This window comes from Myxocyprinus asiaticus, chromosome 28, assembly GCF_019703515.2.
Source record: "Myxocyprinus asiaticus isolate MX2 ecotype Aquarium Trade chromosome 28, UBuf_Myxa_2, whole genome shotgun sequence".
NCBI lineage: Eukaryota > Metazoa > Chordata > Actinopteri > Cypriniformes > Catostomidae > Myxocyprinus > Myxocyprinus asiaticus.
Window position 1 is genome coordinate 26,516,513 of NC_059371.1, and position 22,167 is coordinate 26,538,679.

The 22,167-nt window shown below is 39.9% G+C and overlaps 1 protein-coding gene across 3 annotated transcripts in view; it reads left to right on the forward strand.

Moving 5' to 3' along the window:
- Positions 1-22,167, forward strand: part of LOC127419158 (rho guanine nucleotide exchange factor 25-like) — a 131,820-nt gene that overhangs the window by 85,128 nt on the left and 24,525 nt on the right. For all 3 annotated transcript variants that reach the window (XM_051660330.1, XM_051660331.1, XM_051660332.1), the window contains 2 exons: positions 4,752-5,062; positions 7,245-7,355. In XM_051660330.1, coding sequence (XP_051516290.1) covers positions 4,752-5,062; positions 7,245-7,355 — 422 coding nt within the window. The remainder of the gene's footprint in view (positions 1-4,751; positions 5,063-7,244; positions 7,356-22,167) is intronic.

Genomic DNA, 22,167 nt, shown 5'->3' on the forward strand with positions numbered 1-22,167 from the left:
CAAATGCTTCCTATTTTCTCTGTGGAAAAATAGCCGTCCAAGCAGGGTATTCCTCCCTATTTCACGGTAGTCATTCACTGTAGGAACTGCAATCTCCTCCGCCATTTTGAACAGTATGTCCTTTCCAATGTGGAAACTCTGGTAAGACGTAAGCGCCTTGAGTTTGTGTAATTAATCAGTCTGTTGTGTCTCTCAGCTGTGATGAGCCTTAATGCTGAAGTTGTTAGTTTAAAGCTGTTTTTCCAAGCTTTAGTAGTGTAGTAGTAATCTGAGAAATCACAGAATGCCGATGAATGAAAATACTGACTGACTGGATGCATGTCACCTCAGCTGACTCATTTACACTCTGCTGCCACCTGCTGGCTAAAATCTGCTGCCACCTGCTGGCTAAAATCTGCGATGTCACAAAAATAAATGTAAAGAGACACATCTAGCTTTTTACACATCTGCACTGCTCTTACACTTTATTTTAGAATGGTACGAACACAAGCGGAGTGATACAAACAGTGAAGCATCTGAGTGCTGATGTTCTGAGACATCAATACTCATGGAACGTCTCTCGTCCAATCAGATTCAAGGACCAGAACTAACTGTTGTATATTTTCTGATATATTTTAACCTTGTAGCTTTACAAGTGTTTTTCTTAGTATCTCAACATTTACATTGAATGGGTGTTATTTTGTATTTTGTGCATGTGTAATGTAAATAATTTCCAGCATGAGTTGTAATCTTATAAACACATATCTTATGGACGTTTATAAGAAGACATTGCTTTTGTCTCTTTACTTAAAGCATAACTACCCCATATACAGTGTTGGGGAGTGCCGAAATACATGTAACGGGAATATGTATTTAAAATAAAAAATATAAGTAACTGTATTCCACTACAGTTACAGTTTAAATCATTGGTATTTAGAATACAGTTAAATTCAAAAAGTATTTTGATTACTGAAGAGATTACTTTTTTAATTGTCATTTGTTTCATTTAATATTTAGTGCTTTCAGATGGAAAACATTTATACATATAAATGATGTGATCCAAAGTGCATTTGAACAGCAGTGAAACACTTTCTTATGATGTGTTACATTCGTATAAGTACGTTTGAATTAAGTTTGGAGCAGAAGAAATAGAAATAAACCTTGTGTAAATTGTCAGCTTTACGCTAAGCTAAAATGCTATTTCTAGCCATTTTACATGCACGTTACCAGGCATGATCATATTTTTTATCAAGAAAATTCACGTTGGATCATAATTGCTTTTTTTCTAGTAAGACCTTTGATATTAGGGCACAAATCATATTTTTGATAATAATTTTTGTATTGTTTTCCTGTAAAAATGTCTAAAAATCCTTAAAACAAGATCAATTTGATTTATCTTGTTTTAGAAACAACACTGCATAAGATATTTAGGTTTTTCAGAGAATGTATTTTTAACATGTGTATTTTGTCTTACTGTACTGGCAGAGTTTTTATAGTCGAAACAAGTGAAAAAATCTACCAGTGCTGAAGAAGTAATCCAAAGTATTTAGAGTACATTACTGACCTTGAGTAATCTAACGAAATACGTTACAAATGAAATTTTACAGCATGTATTCTGAAATCTGTAGTGGAATACATTTCAAAAGTAACCCTCCCAACCCTGTATATATATTACAAATATATATAAAACATTATAACTTCTGCAGATAAAATTGGATGTTGCTGGTGTTATAATGCATTATACTCTAATGTATAACTATGAATAGGTAAGTATTATAATGTATTATAACTGTGGTTACAATTATTTATGAGAAGTTATAGCATACAGTATTATAAGGGGTATGAGACATTACTAATGCATTATAATGCCTTTGCAATGCATTATAGATATGGGCTTCATAGAAAGTGTTACCAAAAGTTGTTTTACAATCTAAAATACTATTTTTTTTTTCATCTTTGTTACAGGGTAAATCTAACTGCTAAACTTTAAATGCTTTGGGTTTCTCACTTGACAATGAATGGTGGATATGTAAAAAGTTGAGTAATTTATGCAAACAATATATTAAATAAGTAAGTTACTTTACTTATGAACACCATTGTTTCCTGTTGAATGCATAGTGTGTTATACCATTGTTGAATGCTATTGTTTAGAGACCCAACAACTGGTCCCATTTATTAGACCCGATATTAATGAATATTGGTAAAAATATTGGTCAAACTGTTTATCGTCTCTCTTTTACAAGACAAGTGAGATAGACAGGAGGGAAAGAGGGAGAAATTAGATCAGGACATGATGCAGGCCAGATTCAAGCCTATGTCTTATGAACACATGTATTACCAATTGTTTCCCAGCCATTACATTCATTTCTCTGTTTCCCAATTATAAAAATACCACGCCATGGTATACAGCGGGTATGACACATCTTTGACATCTGGGCAGTGGGCACAGCACTGCATGCCTCTGGACAGACATTATGTGTGTGTGTTTGTGCCATGCTGTCAGGCTGTGTTGGGCTGAATCAGGGGGTCAAAAAGGGGCTGGATTAGAAGGGTGAGACACTGAACCAGGCGAAGACAGTCCTTGCTGCTGCTGATAACCTCAGCCACTGTTCTTGGTAAGGAAGAAAGTCAGGGGAGGGGAGGAGGCAAAACGTGGAGAGAGAAAAAAAATAATTTGGTGACCTTCCTGTGGATGAGGATTAAAGTGTGCTTCCTCTGCACATCCCCCTCTGCTCCTTTCCCAGGGTCCCTGTGACACCAGCACGGCAGTCTCAGATTGAGCCTCAAGTTTGGGGCGGGGACTTTATTTATGTCCTCAGGGTCACATGACAGCTTGGCTAACCAGTGCAGCTTTTCTAAGTCTACCCTGAACCAGTTTGATTGGCCCTCATCTGATTAACACTAACTGGGATGTGCGGCAGGGGGCCTGTGTACACATGTCATATACAGACACACAGATGCTTACAGTGTCTCTGCAAAAAGTGGTTCTCATACTGTGGTCCATGGATCATTCATGATCCCTGAAGTATTCCAAATGGTCTGCAAATTGATTGGCTGATAAAAAAAAAATACATAAAAAAAAAAAAAAACAGACCTAACTAAATAAAATGATTAAAATGGTCAAAATAGCACTAAAATTACATTAACTGATTAACTGAAATTAACATTAACCAAGATTAATAAGTGCTGTAACAATATTTTTCATTGTTAAATCACATAGGTATTTAATGTTAACAAATACAACTGATCATTTTAACATTTTAACATTAATAGTAAAATTTTACAATAAAGTTTGTTCCTCGTTAACATTAATTGCCTAAATTACCAATGTGTTTGGAGCACTTATTGCTCTTGGTTAATGTAAAAAAAAAAAAAATTATTAAAAGTTGTATATGTTAACATTAGTTCATGGATTATCAACCAATATTAACTAACAATTAACAATTGTACTTTCATTTCATTGTAAATTATCGTAGGTTAAAGTAATAGTTCACCCAAAAATGAAACTTCTCTCATCATTTACTCACGCCATCCCAGATGTGTATGACTTTCTTTCTTCTGCTGAACGCAAATAAAGATTTTAGAAGAAAAGCTCTATTGTTCCCCACAATGCAAGTGAATCGGTACCAAAATTTTGAAGCTCCAAAAATCACATAAAGGCAGTATAAATGTAATCCATATGACTCCAGTGGTTAAATCTATATCTTCAGAAGGTATATGATAGGTGTGTGTGAGAAATGGATAAAAGTATATAAGAAAAATTCTCCGCCCTGCCCAGTAGGTGCCGATATGTACGAAGAATGCGGAATGACAAAAACAAAAGAAGAAGAATGTGAAAGTGAAGATTGATAGTAAAAAAGACTTAAATATTGATCTGTTTCTAACCCACACTTGTTATATTGCTTCTGAAGACAGATTTAACTACTGGATTCGAGTTGTATGGATTATTTTTATGCTTCCTTTATGTGCTTTTGGAGCTTCTAAATTTGGTACCCATTCACTGGCATTGTCTGGATCTACAGAGCTGAAGTATTCTTCTAAAAATTTCTGTTTGTGTTTTGCAGAAGAAAGAAAGTCATACACATGTGGGATGACATGAGGGTGAGTAAATTATAAGAAATTGTTCGGGTGAACTGTACCTTTAATAAATGCTGTAAAAACATATTGTTCATTGTTAGTTCATAAAGCCCAATGCATTTACTTATGTAGCCACATTAATTTGCATTAAAGTGTTTCAATTTTGTCACTTCAGTAACATAACTAAAAATTATATACATCAGTGTATGTAAGTGTTTGGTCCAACTTTGCTTGATAGCAGTTAAGGTTTAGGTTCATTAGCTAAAAGTCACAGTTTTGTTAAGTTTAATGAAATAAAATTATGGGTCGTAAAAGTAAGGCTATATCAAGATATAAACTAAGAATAACTTGTACATTAATTAAACCTGTACTGTATATTATTAATGCAGATTTGGGGTGTTAGGTGGTCGTCAAATTTATTTAACCTGAGAAAGTTAGAGAACCACTGGTCTGGACTCTGACATGGGAAAAATGCTTCACATTGCCCCCTGAACTGCCCATATTTACTGTTGAAGATTTTGTGTTTGGATCTATGTACATGTGTGTATTTGTGCTGTGTGTGTTTATGTATAAGACAGCTTTATTTTGTTTTCCTTCTGTTGCCTGTACTCTCAGATGGTTATTATTAAATTAATCCCTCTTTCCTCTCTTTCTCTCCCCTTCCATCTTTTCCTTTCCTCCCTCTATCTGTGCAGACTCATACTCAGCCGCTGGCAGTGAGGGCAGTATCTCCACCTCGGTGGCCTCTCTGCCTCCCCAGGCATCGGGTAGTTCGGCCCCAAACTCCCCCGGCTCCCGTCGCTCTGTCAGCACCCTGAAGAAGTGGCTGACCAATCCGGTGCGTAAGCTGAGTGCTGGGGCAGCTGGAGTGACCAAGGGGGAGCGGCAGGTCTGCAGACTGGAGGGCAAACCCCCACCTCAACCCACCAGGAGCAGCCAAGACCTGGGCAACCCACAAACAACAGATGAGCAATTCACCATCCTGCCAGTAATAGATAAAGAGCTGGTGAGGAAAAGATTTTTATGTGGATTTGCCTTACAAAAAAAGTGATATCATAGTATTACAATGTTGCTTGGAGACTACATTGATGGTAATACCAATAATGGTATTCTCTGAAGTACAGTAGGGTTATTCCAACTTTGTTGAAGTCAACTGACTTTTAGTAATAGACTTACCTTTATCTGTGCAAAAATGAAATAATGACACTGCCACCTTTCTACGGTATTTTTTTATTTATTTATTTTTTGTTTTGTTCCCAAATCAAAGGTGAAAATTGTCATTTTGATCATCCTCTACAGAATAATGGATTACTCTATAAATATTGATCCATAGCATTTCATAGTTTGGCTTTGGTCATCATATGTGTATTTCTTTCACCAGTAAAACAAATGTGATCAAAAACTGATCAAAGAATTTTGAGCTGGGGACCTCTGGTTGAGTTGACATTGAGTGACCCAGTAGCACTACAATACCGTTTAAAGGTGCACTCAGTAATATTTTCCTCATTTAAAAGTTGTACTTTTGGAACATATAAATAAAATCATGAACACTCACATGAGAAAGCTGTTTTATTCTACAACAGAGGGTCCCCTCATGGGGGCTGCCATGTTAAGATCACATGACCAGCCAAATACTGCTCTTTTAATCTCAGTAACCGCCATGTTATTGGACACTTTCAGTCATGGATTAAATTAATCACGGCTGACTGTCTATGTATTTCTACAGTGACATTGGTAACTGCAAATGTTTGCGTTTGAATGATGCCGCATCCATGCCCTAGGTGTTAGTGTAGGTCTGAGACGGCATGTATAAAAAATACTGAGTGTACCTTTTAATACCATTGTATATGAATATGGTAATCAAGAAGAACCTTGGTTTATCAAAATACCATGGAATTGCAATTTGGTATCATCACTGAAGCATGAAAAAAACATTTGAAAATGTCTCTTAAATGCTACTATTTCTTAAAAGATTTGTATTAAATGTATAGTCTTGACTCTAAAACCTGATTGCATGTGTCGCCTTCAAACTCTATATTAATGTGCCAAGTTGCCACGTTGCTTGGCTACCATAAACAGCCCACAGTTAGGCTAATAAATTATGTTACTTGTAGGAAGAATTGTTTACTGCAATTTTTATTATTAATACACCTATTTATTGTTCACTGAGTGTCATGTTGCTGTTGCCGGCAGTTTATTTAAGAAATAGGCCACTCGAGGCTGCACATCCCTTCTGAAAATTAACCTTAAACCCGCCTAAACTGGTCTTAGAACAAAGCCAAGTTGGTTTTCAGCTAATCTAGCTGGTTTTCCAGCCTGGCCAACCTGCTTAGCAGGTTTAGCTAGTTGGCCAGCTGGTCTCCAAGCCTGACCATAAAACAAGAACTAACAAACAGACCAACCTGATCAAGCTGGGAGATCAGCAGTCCAGCTTAGGCTGGTTTAAGATGTCGTCTGGATTACATAGATTTTACCATGGTTAAAGGTTTTCTTTGGAAACTGCACTTAATGTCATGCCTAACTCTTAACCGTGGTAAATTCTCTGTAGCTCATTTCCTCGAGTGGCTTATTGTTTTATTTATTAATAAATCACAAACCAATTGGAATAATTTTATTATACTTTATTTACTATACAATATATGAATATATACTTATATATATATATATATATATATATATATATATATATATATATATATATATATATATATATATATATATATATAAATACTATATTAAGGATCATGCACTTGACATCAATTTGAGTCTGTATTTGATTAGAATGTTAGAATAAATTATACTGTTATTTTTCACAAACTATATATCAACAAACATTCAATGCCTGTGAATTCTCTCACAGGCAACATCAGGTTTCACCACAGTACAGGTGTCTCATGTTTTCACTCACTCTGTTTTCATAAGACAGTGTGAATTGCACCACACTGTGCAGCCAACTGCTCACTCGAGACTTGTGGTTTGCCTCTGTCCAAATGAACTGCGTGCTGACCGCCCGTCCTGACCTTTAATCGCTATGACCCTCTAACACACCTGCTCGTCACAGTCACACAGAGAGAGAAATAATGGGTCTGCTTTATTTTGATCTGAGTATTGATGTTAGTGAAAGACAGTGAGTGAGCTATGAGGAATACGGTTCTTGGCTGTTTTGAAGTTGTATTCTGTGTGTACAGGAGTGGAGAGATGGATTTTCTGCTCCAGGCGACTGTGATCAAGGTATCTTGCAGTCTCACAGCTACCAGTCTGACTCTCCACAGGGATCCACAGCACTAGGACAAACACAGGTCAGTCCAGCAAATCAGAGTCTCACAGTCCACACTACTCAGGATTACTTCTCTGGTCCACATCGCAGCTTATTCTAGCCATGAACTGTCCAATTCGACAGAAAGGGGCCCTCTGACTGATATGTAAAGTGACCAACCACTGTTAGCTTTTTTTTAAATGACAGTTAGGGGCAGGTGAATCTGAAATAAGATGTAAACCTGGAGCAAGGCAGAACAAACTGATGTGATCAATATCTCATTTACTTGCTATTAAGAGTCTCAAAAAAAAAAAACCAACTGTATATTCCTCACAAACTTTGGCACATCCAGCAACTAGTTCTTCCTCTGAAGCATTCATTGTAGCAGCCATGGAACATTGAGTGCATTTACATGCACTTTCTTACATGATTATGCTTAATGAGCCAACAAAGCATGTCGTCATGTAAACTCATTAAATGGCTTTCCTTTATCGGTGTAAGGTCATAAACGGCGTAAGAATAAACCGATCAACACGGTAGATTTTTGCCCATTATGCCATTTTTGCGTCACTTGTGAACACCTTAACAGCCGTTCTTATCGGCTTATCCAATGTTGCGCACATGCCTCTTCAAGGTTTGAGGTCAAAAGTTAGAATAACGTGATTATTTCTAATGTCATGTAAATGCACATTTTTTTTAAAAGCTGATTTTTGGGAGTAATCAGTGTATTGGTATTGGTGTGCATGTAAACAGGCCCATTGTTTCTTGGTGGACTGATTAAAAGCTATGCACTCTGACTCCCAAAAATTGTGTTGACCCAGCCAGATTGGAGCTTGATGTTTTGGGAAAACTCTTGCCATTTTTGTGTGCACTATGTATCAGACAGGCCGTGGGCATGCCATTTGATGCTGAGACTACAATACAGAGTAATAGAGACTAAGTAAAGATTTTAAGCAGTTTAAGGGCTTTCTGTCAGTTTGCACATGGGAGTTGATGTGGTAGTATCCATGCTGTGTGAGAGAGAGGCCAGATGGTGAAGAGGGTGATGGGTCATTAGTTGCCAGGCTCTGTTTCACAGGTTGAACTTTAGAAGTGAAAACACACATTGATAATACACACTCCTAGTTACATGCGTATGACTGTTTTCCCTCGTGAAAATGCTTCTATTTTGCATTCTTTTTAAATTTAATACAAACTTTTTCATTACAAGTGATATTATCAGCATAACAATTTGAGTAAACATTTTAATTGAAAAATTAACATAAATTCCAGAATTTCTTACTACTTGGTATGTTCCCCTTTGCTTTAATGACAGAATGCACTCAAGCTAACATGGATTCCACATGTTTGTGCAAAACCTGATGATCCTTGTTATCCAGCATGATTTGAAAATGTTCCAAAGAGCAAGGAAAGCAATGAAAATCTGACTTTTAATACAAAGGAGAATTTGCATGCATTTTATTAGTGACCTAGAAGGAGTGCATAATATTAAATATTTATTCTTCAATTTATTTAATACATTTTCATTATTCTATATATATATATATTTTTTCCAATACATACGTATACATACACATGTACTGTATATACTTATACAGTTGTGCTCAAAAGTTTGCATACCCTTGGAGAATTGGTCATATATGTACCATTTTTAAAGAAAACATGAGTGAGCAGGCAAAACACATTTCTTTTATTTCTTATGGGATTCATATTCAGCTGTAGGTTATAACAGAATGGCACAATCATAAAACAAAACATGGCAACAAAGAAAAAAATGAAATGACCCCTGTTCAAAAGTCTGCATACCCTTAGTTCTTAATACCGTGTATTGCCCCCTTTAGCATCAATAACAGTGTGCAGTCTTTTGTAAAAGTTGTCAATGAGGCCCCAAATTCTTGCAGGTGGAATAGCTGCCCATTTGTCTTGGCAAAATGCCTCCAGGTCATGCAAAGTCTTTGGTCATCTTGCATGAACCACACGTTTGAGATCTTCCCAGAGTGGCTTGATGATATTAAGGTCAGGAGACTGTGATGGCCACTCCAGAACCTTCACCTTTTTCTGCTGTAACCACTGGAGGGTCAACTTGGCCTTGTGCTAAGGGTCATTGTTGTGCTGGAAAGTCCAAGAGCATCCCATGTGCAGCTTTCATGCAGAAGAATGCAAATTGTCTGCCAGTATTTTCTGATAACATGCTGTATTCATCTTGCCATCAATTTTCACAAGATTCCCTGTGCCTTTAGAGCTCACACACCCCCAAAACATCAGTGAGCCACCACCGTGCTTCACAGTGGGGATGGTATTCTTTTCACTATAGGCCTTGTTGACCCCTCTCCAAACATAGCGCTTATGGTTGTGACCATAAAGCTCTATTTAGGTCTTGTCACTCCAAATTACAGTGCCAGAAGATGTGAGGCGTGTCAAGGTGTTGTCGGGCATATTGTAACTGGGCTTTTTTGTGGCATTGGTGCAGTAAAGTCTTCTTTCTGGCAACTTGACCATGCAGCTCATTTTTGTTCAAGTATCGTCATATTGTGCTCCTTGAAACAACCACACTGTCTTTTTCCAGAGCAGCCTGTATTTCTCCTGAGGTTATCTGTGGGTTTTTCTTTGTATCCTGAACAATTCTTCTGGCAGTTGTGGCTGAAATCTTTCTTGGTCTTCCTGACCATGGCTTGGTATCAAGAGATCCCCGAATGTTCTACTTCTTAATAAGTGATTGAACAGTATTGACTGGCATTTTCAAGGCTTTGGATATCTTTTTATATCCTTTTCCATCTTTATAAAGTTCCATTACCTTGTTACACAGGATTTTGACAGTTCTTTTCTGCTCCCCATGGCTCAGTTTCTAGCGAGTTGGCACATAATCATGTCAAAAATCATGTCACGGTCGAAATCACTGAGATCACATTTTTTTCCCATTCTGATGGTTGATGTGAACATTAACTGAAGCTTCTGGGCCGTATCTGCATGATTTTATGTACTGCACTGCTGCCACACGACTGGCTGATTAGATAATCGCATGAATAAGTAGGTGTACAGGTTTACCTAATGAAGTGGTCACTGAATGTATATTGCAATGTATACTGGGATCAGTTACTTAATGGTTGGCTTCATGTTCTTATTTCAGTGTTATGCATTACTCTGCAACTTCCGGTCTCTATTCATGGAGATTGAGCTGTACATTGTGGACATGCCTCTGTCTCTAATTCAGCACACTGACACTTCTCTTTGTACCTGACACAGAGAGATTTGCTGTGGGGATCCAATGAGAGTTTGTTATTCATTGGCTAATGGAAAATTCCTGAATGAATATGCAAGCACTCCTCCGATCCTGTCTCTTGGCCGGGGGAAAGCAGCACATGTTTATCAAACTGGCTGTTTGGTTTTATTACGCTCACAAATGGAGGTTTGACACAGCAGTTTGAGTGAGGAACCACTGATGATATAACTGTAGCGTGTGTTTATTGGGGAGTGTGTGTGTGTGTGTGTGTGTGTGTGTGTGTGTGTGTGTGTGGTGGGGGGGGGGTTTGCTGGTTGCTATTTATTAAAGGTCTAAGCTAAAACATTGTGCTTCTGGGTAAAAACAAGCCATGCAGATAAAAAATAAAAAATAAAAAAAAGAAGTGAAAGTGAAAGAGAGGGAGCTCTTCTGCAGGTTTGTGCCAAAGCACATCTGGAAATGATCTGAGCAGACCTGCGAGCCAGGCAGGATTGCTCACACTGCTCTAAAACACACAAACACTGCCCTGTACCACAAAACAACACAACAGAGTGATTTAACACTCAGACAGGCATGGCGGCACGCATCGCCAATGTGTGAGGCACAACCAGGGTCCAAAATTAACTTTTGGCCACAATGGCAGATGGCAGGTGAAATGAGAAAATTGACCGAACATAAATAGTTCATACTGACCATGTACCTGTATTGCACACTGTATTTATTAAAAATATTTTTGTCCCTATGACAATTAATTATTTAGTTTTTTCCTTGAATATTTCTGACAAACAGTGCAGGTCATTCATGCAGCATCATGAACTATATAAAATGAATCTTTGTCCCTGTCAAACTTTACCTGCTGCAACAGCATCGAGACACATTTTGTTTAGTATGTTTTTGTTTGGGGGGCTTAATGTGAGAAATATTTGACATACTGTACTAGTTGCCACGTGGAACTTTGGAAGGACAAAAACAAAACATCCAAGATATATATGCAATATACACATCACATACATAAAAAGATTTTAAGGTCATTTACAACATTACACACAGCCTAGAATTAAATACTGTTCGACAACAGCATGTGTTTGAATTACTTCATGGAATTTCCGTTGATTGTAAACTACATGATCCTACATCTTTCTCACACACACAATACAATAGCACAGGGCCCATGCAAGCAAAGGAAATGCTTTGTAAAGCTTCAATAAACAGTCTGAAAGAAAGCAATAGCTGAATGAATAGATGGAGGAGATGTGCTATCCATCACAAGGTCTGAGATTAGGAATTCTTGCTATTGAAATCTGTGTGTTTGATGAGGATGAGTGACGTGTAAAGCGGAAGGAGAGTGCATAGGTGAATCCCACAAAAACATGTCCACATCACATTTCATCCCATAATGAAAAGAAAAATAAGTTATATTTTGCATAAAGAAAATTAAGCCTAGTTTTAGAACTATGAAGATGTTTTGCATTGTAACATTATTGTTATGACAATTAAGCAAAATTTCCCCCATATATTCATTACCATAATGATTCTGGACTTTTACTATTTAATGCGATTTAATGAGTTTTACGTAATGCTTACTGGACGTATTGTATTTGTCATTATTCTTTGTAGAGATTCTCATTGGATAAAATAATGATTTTTGTATTTAAATCAGCATAAATTGAAGGCAGTATAACAAATACTTCCATGATGTAAAAGTCATTTTTGCATTACAGTAATGAGGGTAAGATTTTTGCAGTAATGAGAATTTTAGGTGGCTTAATGGTTATGAAAATAGCCATAATGCAGAGAAACTCTTAATGGTCTTAAATATGCCTCATTGTCATATTTAAATTAAAGGTAAATATAATGTCTTCTTTCTACTTTTGTCTTTTGATTTTGGGGTGATATATGACCTGGACATGTTCTTCTCAGGTTTTTTTTAAGTGTGTTTATGAGAGAAGTAGAGATTGTGGGTCCTGTAGACATGGCAATAGAGATTAAGTGATGCTCCACAAGTGACGTTAGTAAGCAGCTAAACAGCTTTGACTAAAGTGCAGATCTTATCTGGCCTTTAATGCATTTAAGAGGTAGGGATATGCTATAAATGGCAGTAATTGCTTTTTTGTACATTTGTAGAGTTGTTTATAAAACTGAAAAAAGGAGAATTTCTAATGAAGCTCACATACATAGGCTCACTACAAGATTTTAGGCAAAAACAAGTGGAAGTGGCTGGTGTCTCTTTGTAGATAATTAGTTGTGGCCTTTGCCCTTTCCGATTCCACATTCATTCATTACCTGTAGGCTGTCTTTTCAAAGTGACCACTGTTTTGGTCCATACAACAGCACCGATTCTTCCTCTTGTCACACAGAGCAGTCCATGTCAGATAAATGCAACCTGGTCTCATAGAATCACATTAATATTTTTTCATGGCACATTGCAGCATTTTCTTGGAAGAATGAACACTAGAGGCGCTACAATGTCCTGGTTACTTTCGTAACCTCCGTTCCCTGATGGAGGGAACGAGACGTTGTGTCAATGTAGTGACACTAGGGGTCACTCTTGGGAGCCACAACACCTCTGCTTTTTGAAAAAAGGCCAATGGGAATTGGTGAGTAGAATTTGCATGCCACTCACCCGGACATACGGGTTTAAAAGGAGTTGGTATGCAACCACTCATTCAGGTTTTGTGCTGAGGAGCCGAGACAAGGTCCCGGCCATTTCAGCGGGTAGTTCAGTGTTGTGGCAAGAGGGACACAACGTCTCGTTCCCTCCATCAGGGAACGGAGGTTACGAAAGTAACCAGGATGTTCCCTGTCTGTCACTCACTCGACGTTGTGTTGATGTAGTGACACTAGGGTCCCTATACAAAACGCCACAACTAGCTGAACTGTGTTACGTGGACTGGCGGTGTGAGACGGGCAGACCGCTGTGTGCCTCGTAGCCAGCGCACCAGGCCATCACGTAACCTCCCCCAACGCTCTTATGAGTGTCGAACGGTCCTTCGGGAACAAGTCGACTGCCCAACAAATAGGGACAGGCTAGCCCAGCCGTGGCCTCTTTTCCTCTTTTATCTCCCCAAAAAGAGTGGAATTTGTTAACCGACTGGGGGCCATAAATGGCTACGTCGGGGGGGCTGTCACTCCCTAGGGGAAGACACTGCTGAGACCACACCCTGCCCAGAGAAGGGGGGTATTTTGAGTGGAAATACGTCACATAGTCTTACCTAGTCTTGTCGAAAGTATGTCATGTGGAGAAGTCGCATGGTAGGTCATACCCGAGGGGGAGGAGTTTCTACAAACACGGTAACCGGGGGCAGAGGGGCCTCTGCCCAAGGAAGATGCAGTATACCAACAGGGAAACGATTTAGCAGAAGATATCACATGGGGTCACCTACGGGGAACCAGAACATGTGGAGCACCCACCCCAGTACAGGGCCTAATTAGCACACGTACTGGGCCGGCAGCGAGTTTCTCCGCAAACTCATCTGCCACAGGGCTAAGGAGGAAAGTCATCCAGGGATCACAGCTTGTGAACAACTTAAGGGAAGGGAAAGGCACTATGCGAAAGCAGTGCACCTGGCCAGCTGTCCTGGAACTTACCTGCTCGTACCTGACAATACACGGGATGAAACCGGCTCAACCTGGTGATTGTAGAACCTCGCAAAGGTGTTGGGTGTTGCCCAGCCCGCTGCTCTGCAGATGTCTGCCAAAGTGGCTCCACTGGTCAGGGCCCAGGAGGCCACTACACTCCTAGTAGAGTGGGCTCGTAACCCCACGGGGGGCGGCACGTCCTGAGCGTGATATGCCATCATGATGACGTCAACGACCCAGTGGGCGATCCTCTGTTTGGAGACAGCTCTTCCTTTCCGCTGTCCACCAAAGCAGACAAATAGCTGCTCAGAGCTTCTAAAGCTCTGCATGCAATCCAAATAGATGCGTAAAGCACGCACCGGACACATCAACGTAAAGGCTGGGTCTGCCTCCTCCTGGGGCAGCCCTTGCAGGTTCACCATCTGATCCCTAAAAGGGGTCGTGGGAACCTTGGGCACATAGCCCGGTCGGGGTCTCAGGATCACATGAGAGTAACCCGGACCGAACACCAGGCACAATGAGAACGCCTGCAGGTCCCCTACCCTCTTGATGGAAGTGAGCGCAGTCAGGAGGGCAGTCTTCAAAAAGAGTGCCTTAAGCTCAACTGAATCCAGGGGCTCAAAGGGAGCTCCCCGTAGAGCCCGAAAGACTACAGAGAGGTCCCACGAGGGGATGAGGCGTGATATGGAGGGATTCAACCTCCTAGCGCCTCTCAGGAACCTGATGATCAAGACGTGCTTTCCCCAAATTCTTACCATCCACTGCATCGTGATGTGCCGAAATGGCGGCCACATACACCTTCAAGGTGGAGGAGGACAGCCACCCCTCCAGCCTCTCCTGCAGGAAGGAAAGCACCGATCCGACTGCGCATCTCTGGGGGTCTTCGCATCGGGAAGAACACCACTTAGCGAACAGACGCCACTTCAAGGCATACAGGCGCCTCATAGAGGGAGCCCTAGCCTGAGTGATCGTGTCTACCGCCAAAGCGCCCAGGGGCATTCTCTGCAGTGCACCAGTGCAGAGGGGGGAGAAGCCGCTGAAATGCGCCGTCAGATCCAGCAGAGGTGAATGAACAGTAGTATTCAGCTCAGAGAGCATGACCGTTCGGCTCCGAAGAGAAAATCTGAATGAGTGGTTGCATACCAGCTCCTTTTATACCCGTATGTCTGGGGGAGTGGCATGCAAATACCACTCGCCAATTTTCATTGGCCTTTTATCAAAGACCAGAGGTGTCTCGGGCTCCCAAGAGTGACCCCTAGTGTCACTACATCGACACAATGTCGAGTGAGTGACAGATAGGGAACCAACTACATTTACAAGCTTGTTCAAGAACAGTCAAATTGCTCTGTAGTTCAACTGATAGAGCATTACATTTGAGATTTAAAGTTCCATGGTATGAAACCTGATAAGCACGCGATTGGACACGCAAGCCGAAAGTGTCAGAGAAGCACCACAAAATGATTCAGCAATTGTGTTTTTCATTTCACACATGCTTTTATTACTCTGTTGGTTAGTTATAGGTGTAAGGTTTAAGGTCGAGAGGTAGGTTTTGTTGATTTAAAACTTGATAGAGCACTAGCCTTAAAAACCTCATCTGTCGGGGGGTCACGTGATGCCATGCAAGTAGCAGATGTGTGAGCGACGAGCTCTGCGCACTTTGCTAAATTTTTTATTATTTTCTTGTTATAATCTGGTGAATTTGATACACCCAGTTACACATTTGCTCTTTGATGCAAAACATGGCAAAGAAGTCAAAATCCTCGGGCTCTGGAGACATTAAAAGACACTTACGTGTTCAGAATGAAAGCCCCGACAGACCTACAGACCGGGGACTCGATTTGGATGGCACAGCGGGAGAAGGAATTCAGTGTCAGTTGTCCAACATGTCGGTGATGTTGACGAAGATTCTTGCTGACTTGGAGGATCTCACTGTAATACGTCGATCGATTACGGCAATGGAAATAAAATTCTCTGAGTTAGTCACAAGAGTGACTGATGTTGAAAAACTAATCGATTTTCTGGAATCTTCGGAGAGGGAATTAACCGCTAATCCGCCCGTGACCAAAGTTGATTTTGAACATCTCCTTGACAAGATTGAAGATCTTGAGAACAGAAGCCACAGGAATAATGTTCGAATTGTTGGAATTCCTGAGCATGAGGAGGGCAGAGATATGGTGAAATTCCTAGACAAGTTTTTCCTGAGTCTGCTTGATATAACAGGCCACAAACTGGAAATCGAGCGAGCTCACAGAGTCCCTGCTCGGATATCTGCTGAGGGAGACAGGCCCCGATCAATTCTGGTCAGATTTCTGAGATCATCCGATAAAGATCTGGTGTTGTGCCAGGCGAGGAGCAAAGGGAAGCTTTCTTGGAAGAACCATAATATTTTCTTGTTCCCGGACTTTGCGAGTTCGACAAGAGAGAAACGTGATCGGTTCAAGGAATGCAAGAAACTCTTACATCAGAAAAAGATCTCGTTTGCTCTAATGTTTCTGGCCAAACAGAATAGAAACGAAAAACGGTCGCAAAGTATTTACATGTCCAAATCAGGCAGTGTCTTTTATTGAATCAATGTCTGAGTAAACCAGTGGATATTTCTCATGTGAGTGGGTCGACTCACTGTACATACTCTTGAGGAAGCCGATTTTGTTTCTTTTTGTGTTGGCTCCACCTAGCTGCTGGAGCTTGTTCTGTTGAATAACACTCCTTTGGAACAGCTGTGGATTAATCTGTTCATTCTTCGTGCTTATTCTTCCTGCTGGCTGTAGTTTGTTTTGAGTTTTTTACAGGACATTGAATGAATACGTCATCCGTTGAACTCATAACAGCTGGCTCACTGATCATTTGTTTGTCTGTCCAAGGAATCTGAACGGTTTTATATCGGATGGAATTTGTTTTGTGGAAGATCACATCTTTGAGACAGTTCTGTGAATTAATCTACACATTCTTTGTGTTCATTCTGCCTATTTGCTGGGGTTTATTTTACAAAGTATTTTCTGTTATGTAATTTTGCCTCACAAATTTGTGAGGCAAAATTGAGCAATCCGATGGCAAAGTTGTCGTGGGGACTCGTGGGCATTCATGGACCTTTTGAGTTTAGAGGGATTGTCGCCGGTTGGCGTTTTTCTTTTTTCTGTTTGTTTTGTTCGGGGGGAAGTTTGGGGTTTGATTGTTTCACTAATGGGGAATTTGGTCTGTATATTTTTGTTTTTAACACACAGTTTATTTTTTTATTATATCAATATGTCAGTTGTTAATATGAGTGTACTATCTCTCTCCACATGGAATGTAAATGGGTTGGGGCACCCCATAAAAAGAAGGAAGGTTTCTTAAACGTAAGAAATATGATATTGTGTTTCTTCAAGAAACACATCTCTCCCCGCAGGAAGCTGAAAAATTTGGGAAGATATGGGGTGGACATGTTTTCTTTAGTGCTGGCTCAAGTAAGAGCAGGGAGTCATTATATTGGTAAATAAACATTTACAATTCAAATGTCTCAAACAGACTAAAGATAAATTAGGGAGAGTCATTATTGTTTTAGCTGAAATTCAAGGGCAAAGGTTGATTTTGGCTAATATTTACGCACCTAACGCTGATGATAAGGGCTATTTTATAGATCTTGAAGGGATGCTGCAAGCCGCTGGCACCCCTCATGATATAATATTGGGAGGAGACTTTAATCTTTTGATGGACTCAGTCCTTGATCACAGTGAAGCAAAAGTGTGTAAACCCCCTAGAGCAACATTTACGCTTCACAGGATGTGTAAAAATCTTGGTCTTACGGATATTTGGAGGCTTTTGAACCCATCTGGGAGGGACTATACATTTGTTTCATCAGTCCATAAGATTTATTCCAGAATAGATTTTTTTTTATATCCAGATCCCTCATTTCATCTGTTGTTGATTGCTCAATTGGAAACATTTTAGTCTTAGATCATGCCCTGGTGAGTTTAGAAGTGTTGCCATATACAGAGAAAAAGAAATCATATAGTTGGCGCCTTAATGTGTCCCTTTTGCAAAATCCTGATTTCCAACAAAGACTGAAATCAATGTTTATATGGAGACCAACTGGTCCTCAGTATCCTCTGTGGGCGTGGCTTGGGAGGCACTTAAGGTGGTTCTTAGGGGTCGGATCATACAGTATGCCTCATTCACCAAAAAATCCAAAGCACAAGAACTCGTGGAGTTGGAAGGAAATATTAAAAGTGCCGAGGCAGAGCTGAAGCCCCGTATGTCATCTGATGACCTCAGAGAATTGACCCGATTGAAATATAGGTATAATACTATTTTGTCGCGGAAAGTGGAGTTTTGGTTATTCAAGGCAAGACAGTCATACTTTGAGTCGGGTGACAAAGCAGGGAAGCTTTTGGCTAGATATATAAAGCAGAGAGTGTCTCTTTCTATCATTCCCTCAGTGAAATCTGCTGGTGGTGAAATTTTTACCTAAATTTTTGCCATTGATATTAATAATGCCTTTAAAGAATTCTATCTTGATCTTTATAGTTCCACGTCTTCGTCTACTGATGAAGATATTAGAAACTTTGTGGAACCATTAGATCTTCCTAAATTGACGATTGAGCAAAAAAATTTTCTTGATTCTGAGATAACCTTGGAGGAGCTTGACGAGGTAATTAAGTCCCTACCTACTGGCAAAGACTCCGGGGCCAGATGGTTTTGCCACAGAATTTGTTAGATCCTATGCTACAGAACTGGCTCCACTTTTGCTAGAAGTTTATATGGAATCATTAAAGAAAGGAAGCTTTCTCCAACCATAACGCAAGCCCGGATCAGTCTGATTCTTAAAAAGGACAAAGATCCAAGCGAGTGTAAAAGTTACCGTCCAATCTCCCTGATCCAACTAGATGTAAAAATATTGTCAAAAATTTTGGCTAACCGATTAAGTAAGGTTATTTATTCGGGCCGTACCTCTTCTGATAACATCAGGCGTCTCATCAATATCATGTGGTCAGTGGCGAATGATCAGTCTCCGGTCACTGCCATCTCACTTGATGCTGAAAAGGGATTATCTTTTTAAGATTTTGGAAATATATGAGTTCGGGAGTACATTTATTGGTTGGATTAAGTTACTTTATAAACACCCTGTAGCAGTGGTACAAACAAATGGATTAATTTCAGATTATTTTACTCTGGATAGGGGCACCCGGAAGGGCTGCCCTCTTTCCCCTTTATTGTTCTGTCTTGCCCTGGAACCATTAGCAGCCGCGATAAGAAAGGAGGATGATTTTCCAGGGGTGATTGCAGGAGGTGTGGTGCATAAGCTTCTGCTTTATGCAGATGATATTTTATTATTTGTCTCTGAACCTACTAGATCTATGCCTTGCCTCCACAGAATTATTAATTCCTTTTCAAAGTTCTCAGGATACAAAGTCAGTTGGTCTAAATCCGAAGCTTTGGCTTTGACAGCATACTGTCCAGTAACGGCTTTTCAGCCGAGCGCCTTCCAATGGCCCAAACAGGGCATTAAATATTTGGGGATTTTATTCCCAGCAAAATTGTCTGATTTATTTAGTGTTAATTTTGACCCTTTAATAAAAAGATTTTCAAGCGATGTGGGCAGGTGGGCTTCATTACATTTATCTATGATTGGGAAGGTTAATGTTATCAAAATGAATTGTATTCCAAAATTTATCTACCTGCTACAATCTCTCCCTGTGAATGTCCCCCTCTCTTATTTCTAGCAATTTGATAGCATAGCAAAGTCCTTCATTTGGTATGGTAAACGTCCCAGATTGCATTTTAATAAGTTACATAGGCCGATTGACAAAGGTGGGCTAGGCCTACCCAAGATTTTGTTTTATTACTATGCATTCAGTCTCAGACATTTGGCTCATTGGTCACTTCCACCTGAGAGAGCCCCTCCCTGGTTTGTTATTGAACAGGCAGTTCCTGCCCCTATTTCGCCATTACAAAGCATCTCTATCAAACTAATCGGAAAAGTTAAGTTACACCCCGTTATTTCGCATTTACACTCGGTATGGACTAAAGTGTCCAGATTGTTTAAATTGGACACTTATTTAAATGTTGCCTCAAGTATATGGCAGAACCCAAGATTACATATTGGCAAGTCCCCTTTCTGCTGGCCAGAGTGGATTGTGAGGGGGGTTGCTACATTGTTGGTTCAATTCCCACAGCCACCACCACTGAGAGCAAGGTACTTAACTCCAGGTTGCTCCAGGGGGATTGTCCCTGTAATAAGGGCACTGTAAGTCGCTTTGGATAAAAGCGTCTGCCAAATGCATAAATGTAAATATGAAAGTGGAGTGTTGAAATCGTTTGAAAACTTGGTCTAACATTTTGGGATCCCCAAACCTCAGTTTTATAGATATTTACAATTGCACCACCTACTTTGTACTATTTTTGGGAGTAGCACACACCTCCCTATGGAGGCAGATGCTTTGGTTGAGGTGATTGCGGCTTTTGGAAAAGGTCTTGAGGCATCAGTGTACTACTCCCTGTTAATTCAGAGTATGGGGGACGGAGCCTTAACTTCTATTAAGAGATTATGGGAGAAAGATTTGGATTTGGTATTGGAGGATGGGGTGTGGACTAAGATTCTAAAAAAAATCAAGTCTGTATCTAGAGATGCAATAGTTCGCCTTATTCAGTTCAAGATTTTACATAGATTCTATTTGACCCCCTCTAGACTGTATAGGCTTGGTCTTAAATACACACCTACCTGCTGGCGATGCCAGTCGGAGGATGGAGATATAACCCATGTTTTGGAGGTGCATTGAGATCCAGGGGTTTTGGTTGAGAGTTCAGAATTTTGTATGTGAGGTCTTGGGCACTTGGGTTTCATTTAGCCCCAGACTCTGTATTTTGGGAGATGGGGCAGAAATTAATGTGAAGAATAAACATGTGGAGGATTGGGTCCTGACCTGTGTTATGGTCGCCAGGCGGGTGATTTTGAGGGGTTGGAAGTCGGTTGGAGCACCCCCGTTTCAGGAATGGTGCTCGGAGATGGGGAGAGTGGCGGCCTTAGAAGATTGATCTTATAGAAGACTGGGGAATCCGGATCTGTTTGTGGGAAAATGGGGTGGATATTTAGAATTCTTGGAGGGTTCTCGGGTGGAATAGTGGAGAGAGAGGGGTAATTGTCAGTGTGTGTGATTTTTATATATATATATATATATATATGTGTGTGTGTGTGTATTTTTATTATTATTATTATTATTATTATTATTATTATTATTATTATTCTCTTTTTTCCTCTTTTAGTTGTTTGGTTTTTGTTTTTGTATTCTTCGATATGTGTTCATCTAAGACCACAGAGATGTTTGTTGAGGTTTGGGGTGGGGTTGGGGTTGGGGAGGAGGTGGGGTGGTAGTGGATGTTAAAGTTGATTTTGTGTATTTATAATTATGTTTTGTTTTCCTGTGTTTAATAAATAAAAATGTTAATCATAAAAAATAAAAAAAATAACCTCATCTGTCTGGGTGAACATTTCACTCACTTTTAGCGCTACACAGTGGACATTTCACCTCGGAACTGCCATTATACGTGTAATGAACCACGTTATGTCACTTTGCAAAAATGCTGCCTTGTGGCCACAGTTCAAGAGATTAGGCTGGTAGTTTCTGTCCTTGTTTTACATCTGATGAGGTTAACAAACACATTAACAAAGACAGGACGTCTTCAAACTTCCTCTTTCTGTCTCAAAGCACTGCAGGACCAGCTGAACTGTATGCACATCTATCCTCAGCTAAAACAATAGCCTATATCAACCAAAACAATTTGACATGATTTTCTGTGAGAATGTGATGACTTTGTGGAGTCACTGGCTTTGACATTCAGTCTAGATCATCTACTTTGACTTAGTGTTAGTGTCATCATTTCTGGTAAGCACTGAATTCCTGTTATGGTTTAATCATTGTCACCAACAGACCCAGCATGCTCCTTTACTGTCACCTAGGCAACCTGAGCTATTACACCAGCTCATATCTTCCCACCCCACTCTCTCGCTTACCTTCTCTATTATTTCTCTCTCTCCCTGCAGCCATCCCCAGAGTGAATAGCATTTCAGCATTATTTCTCT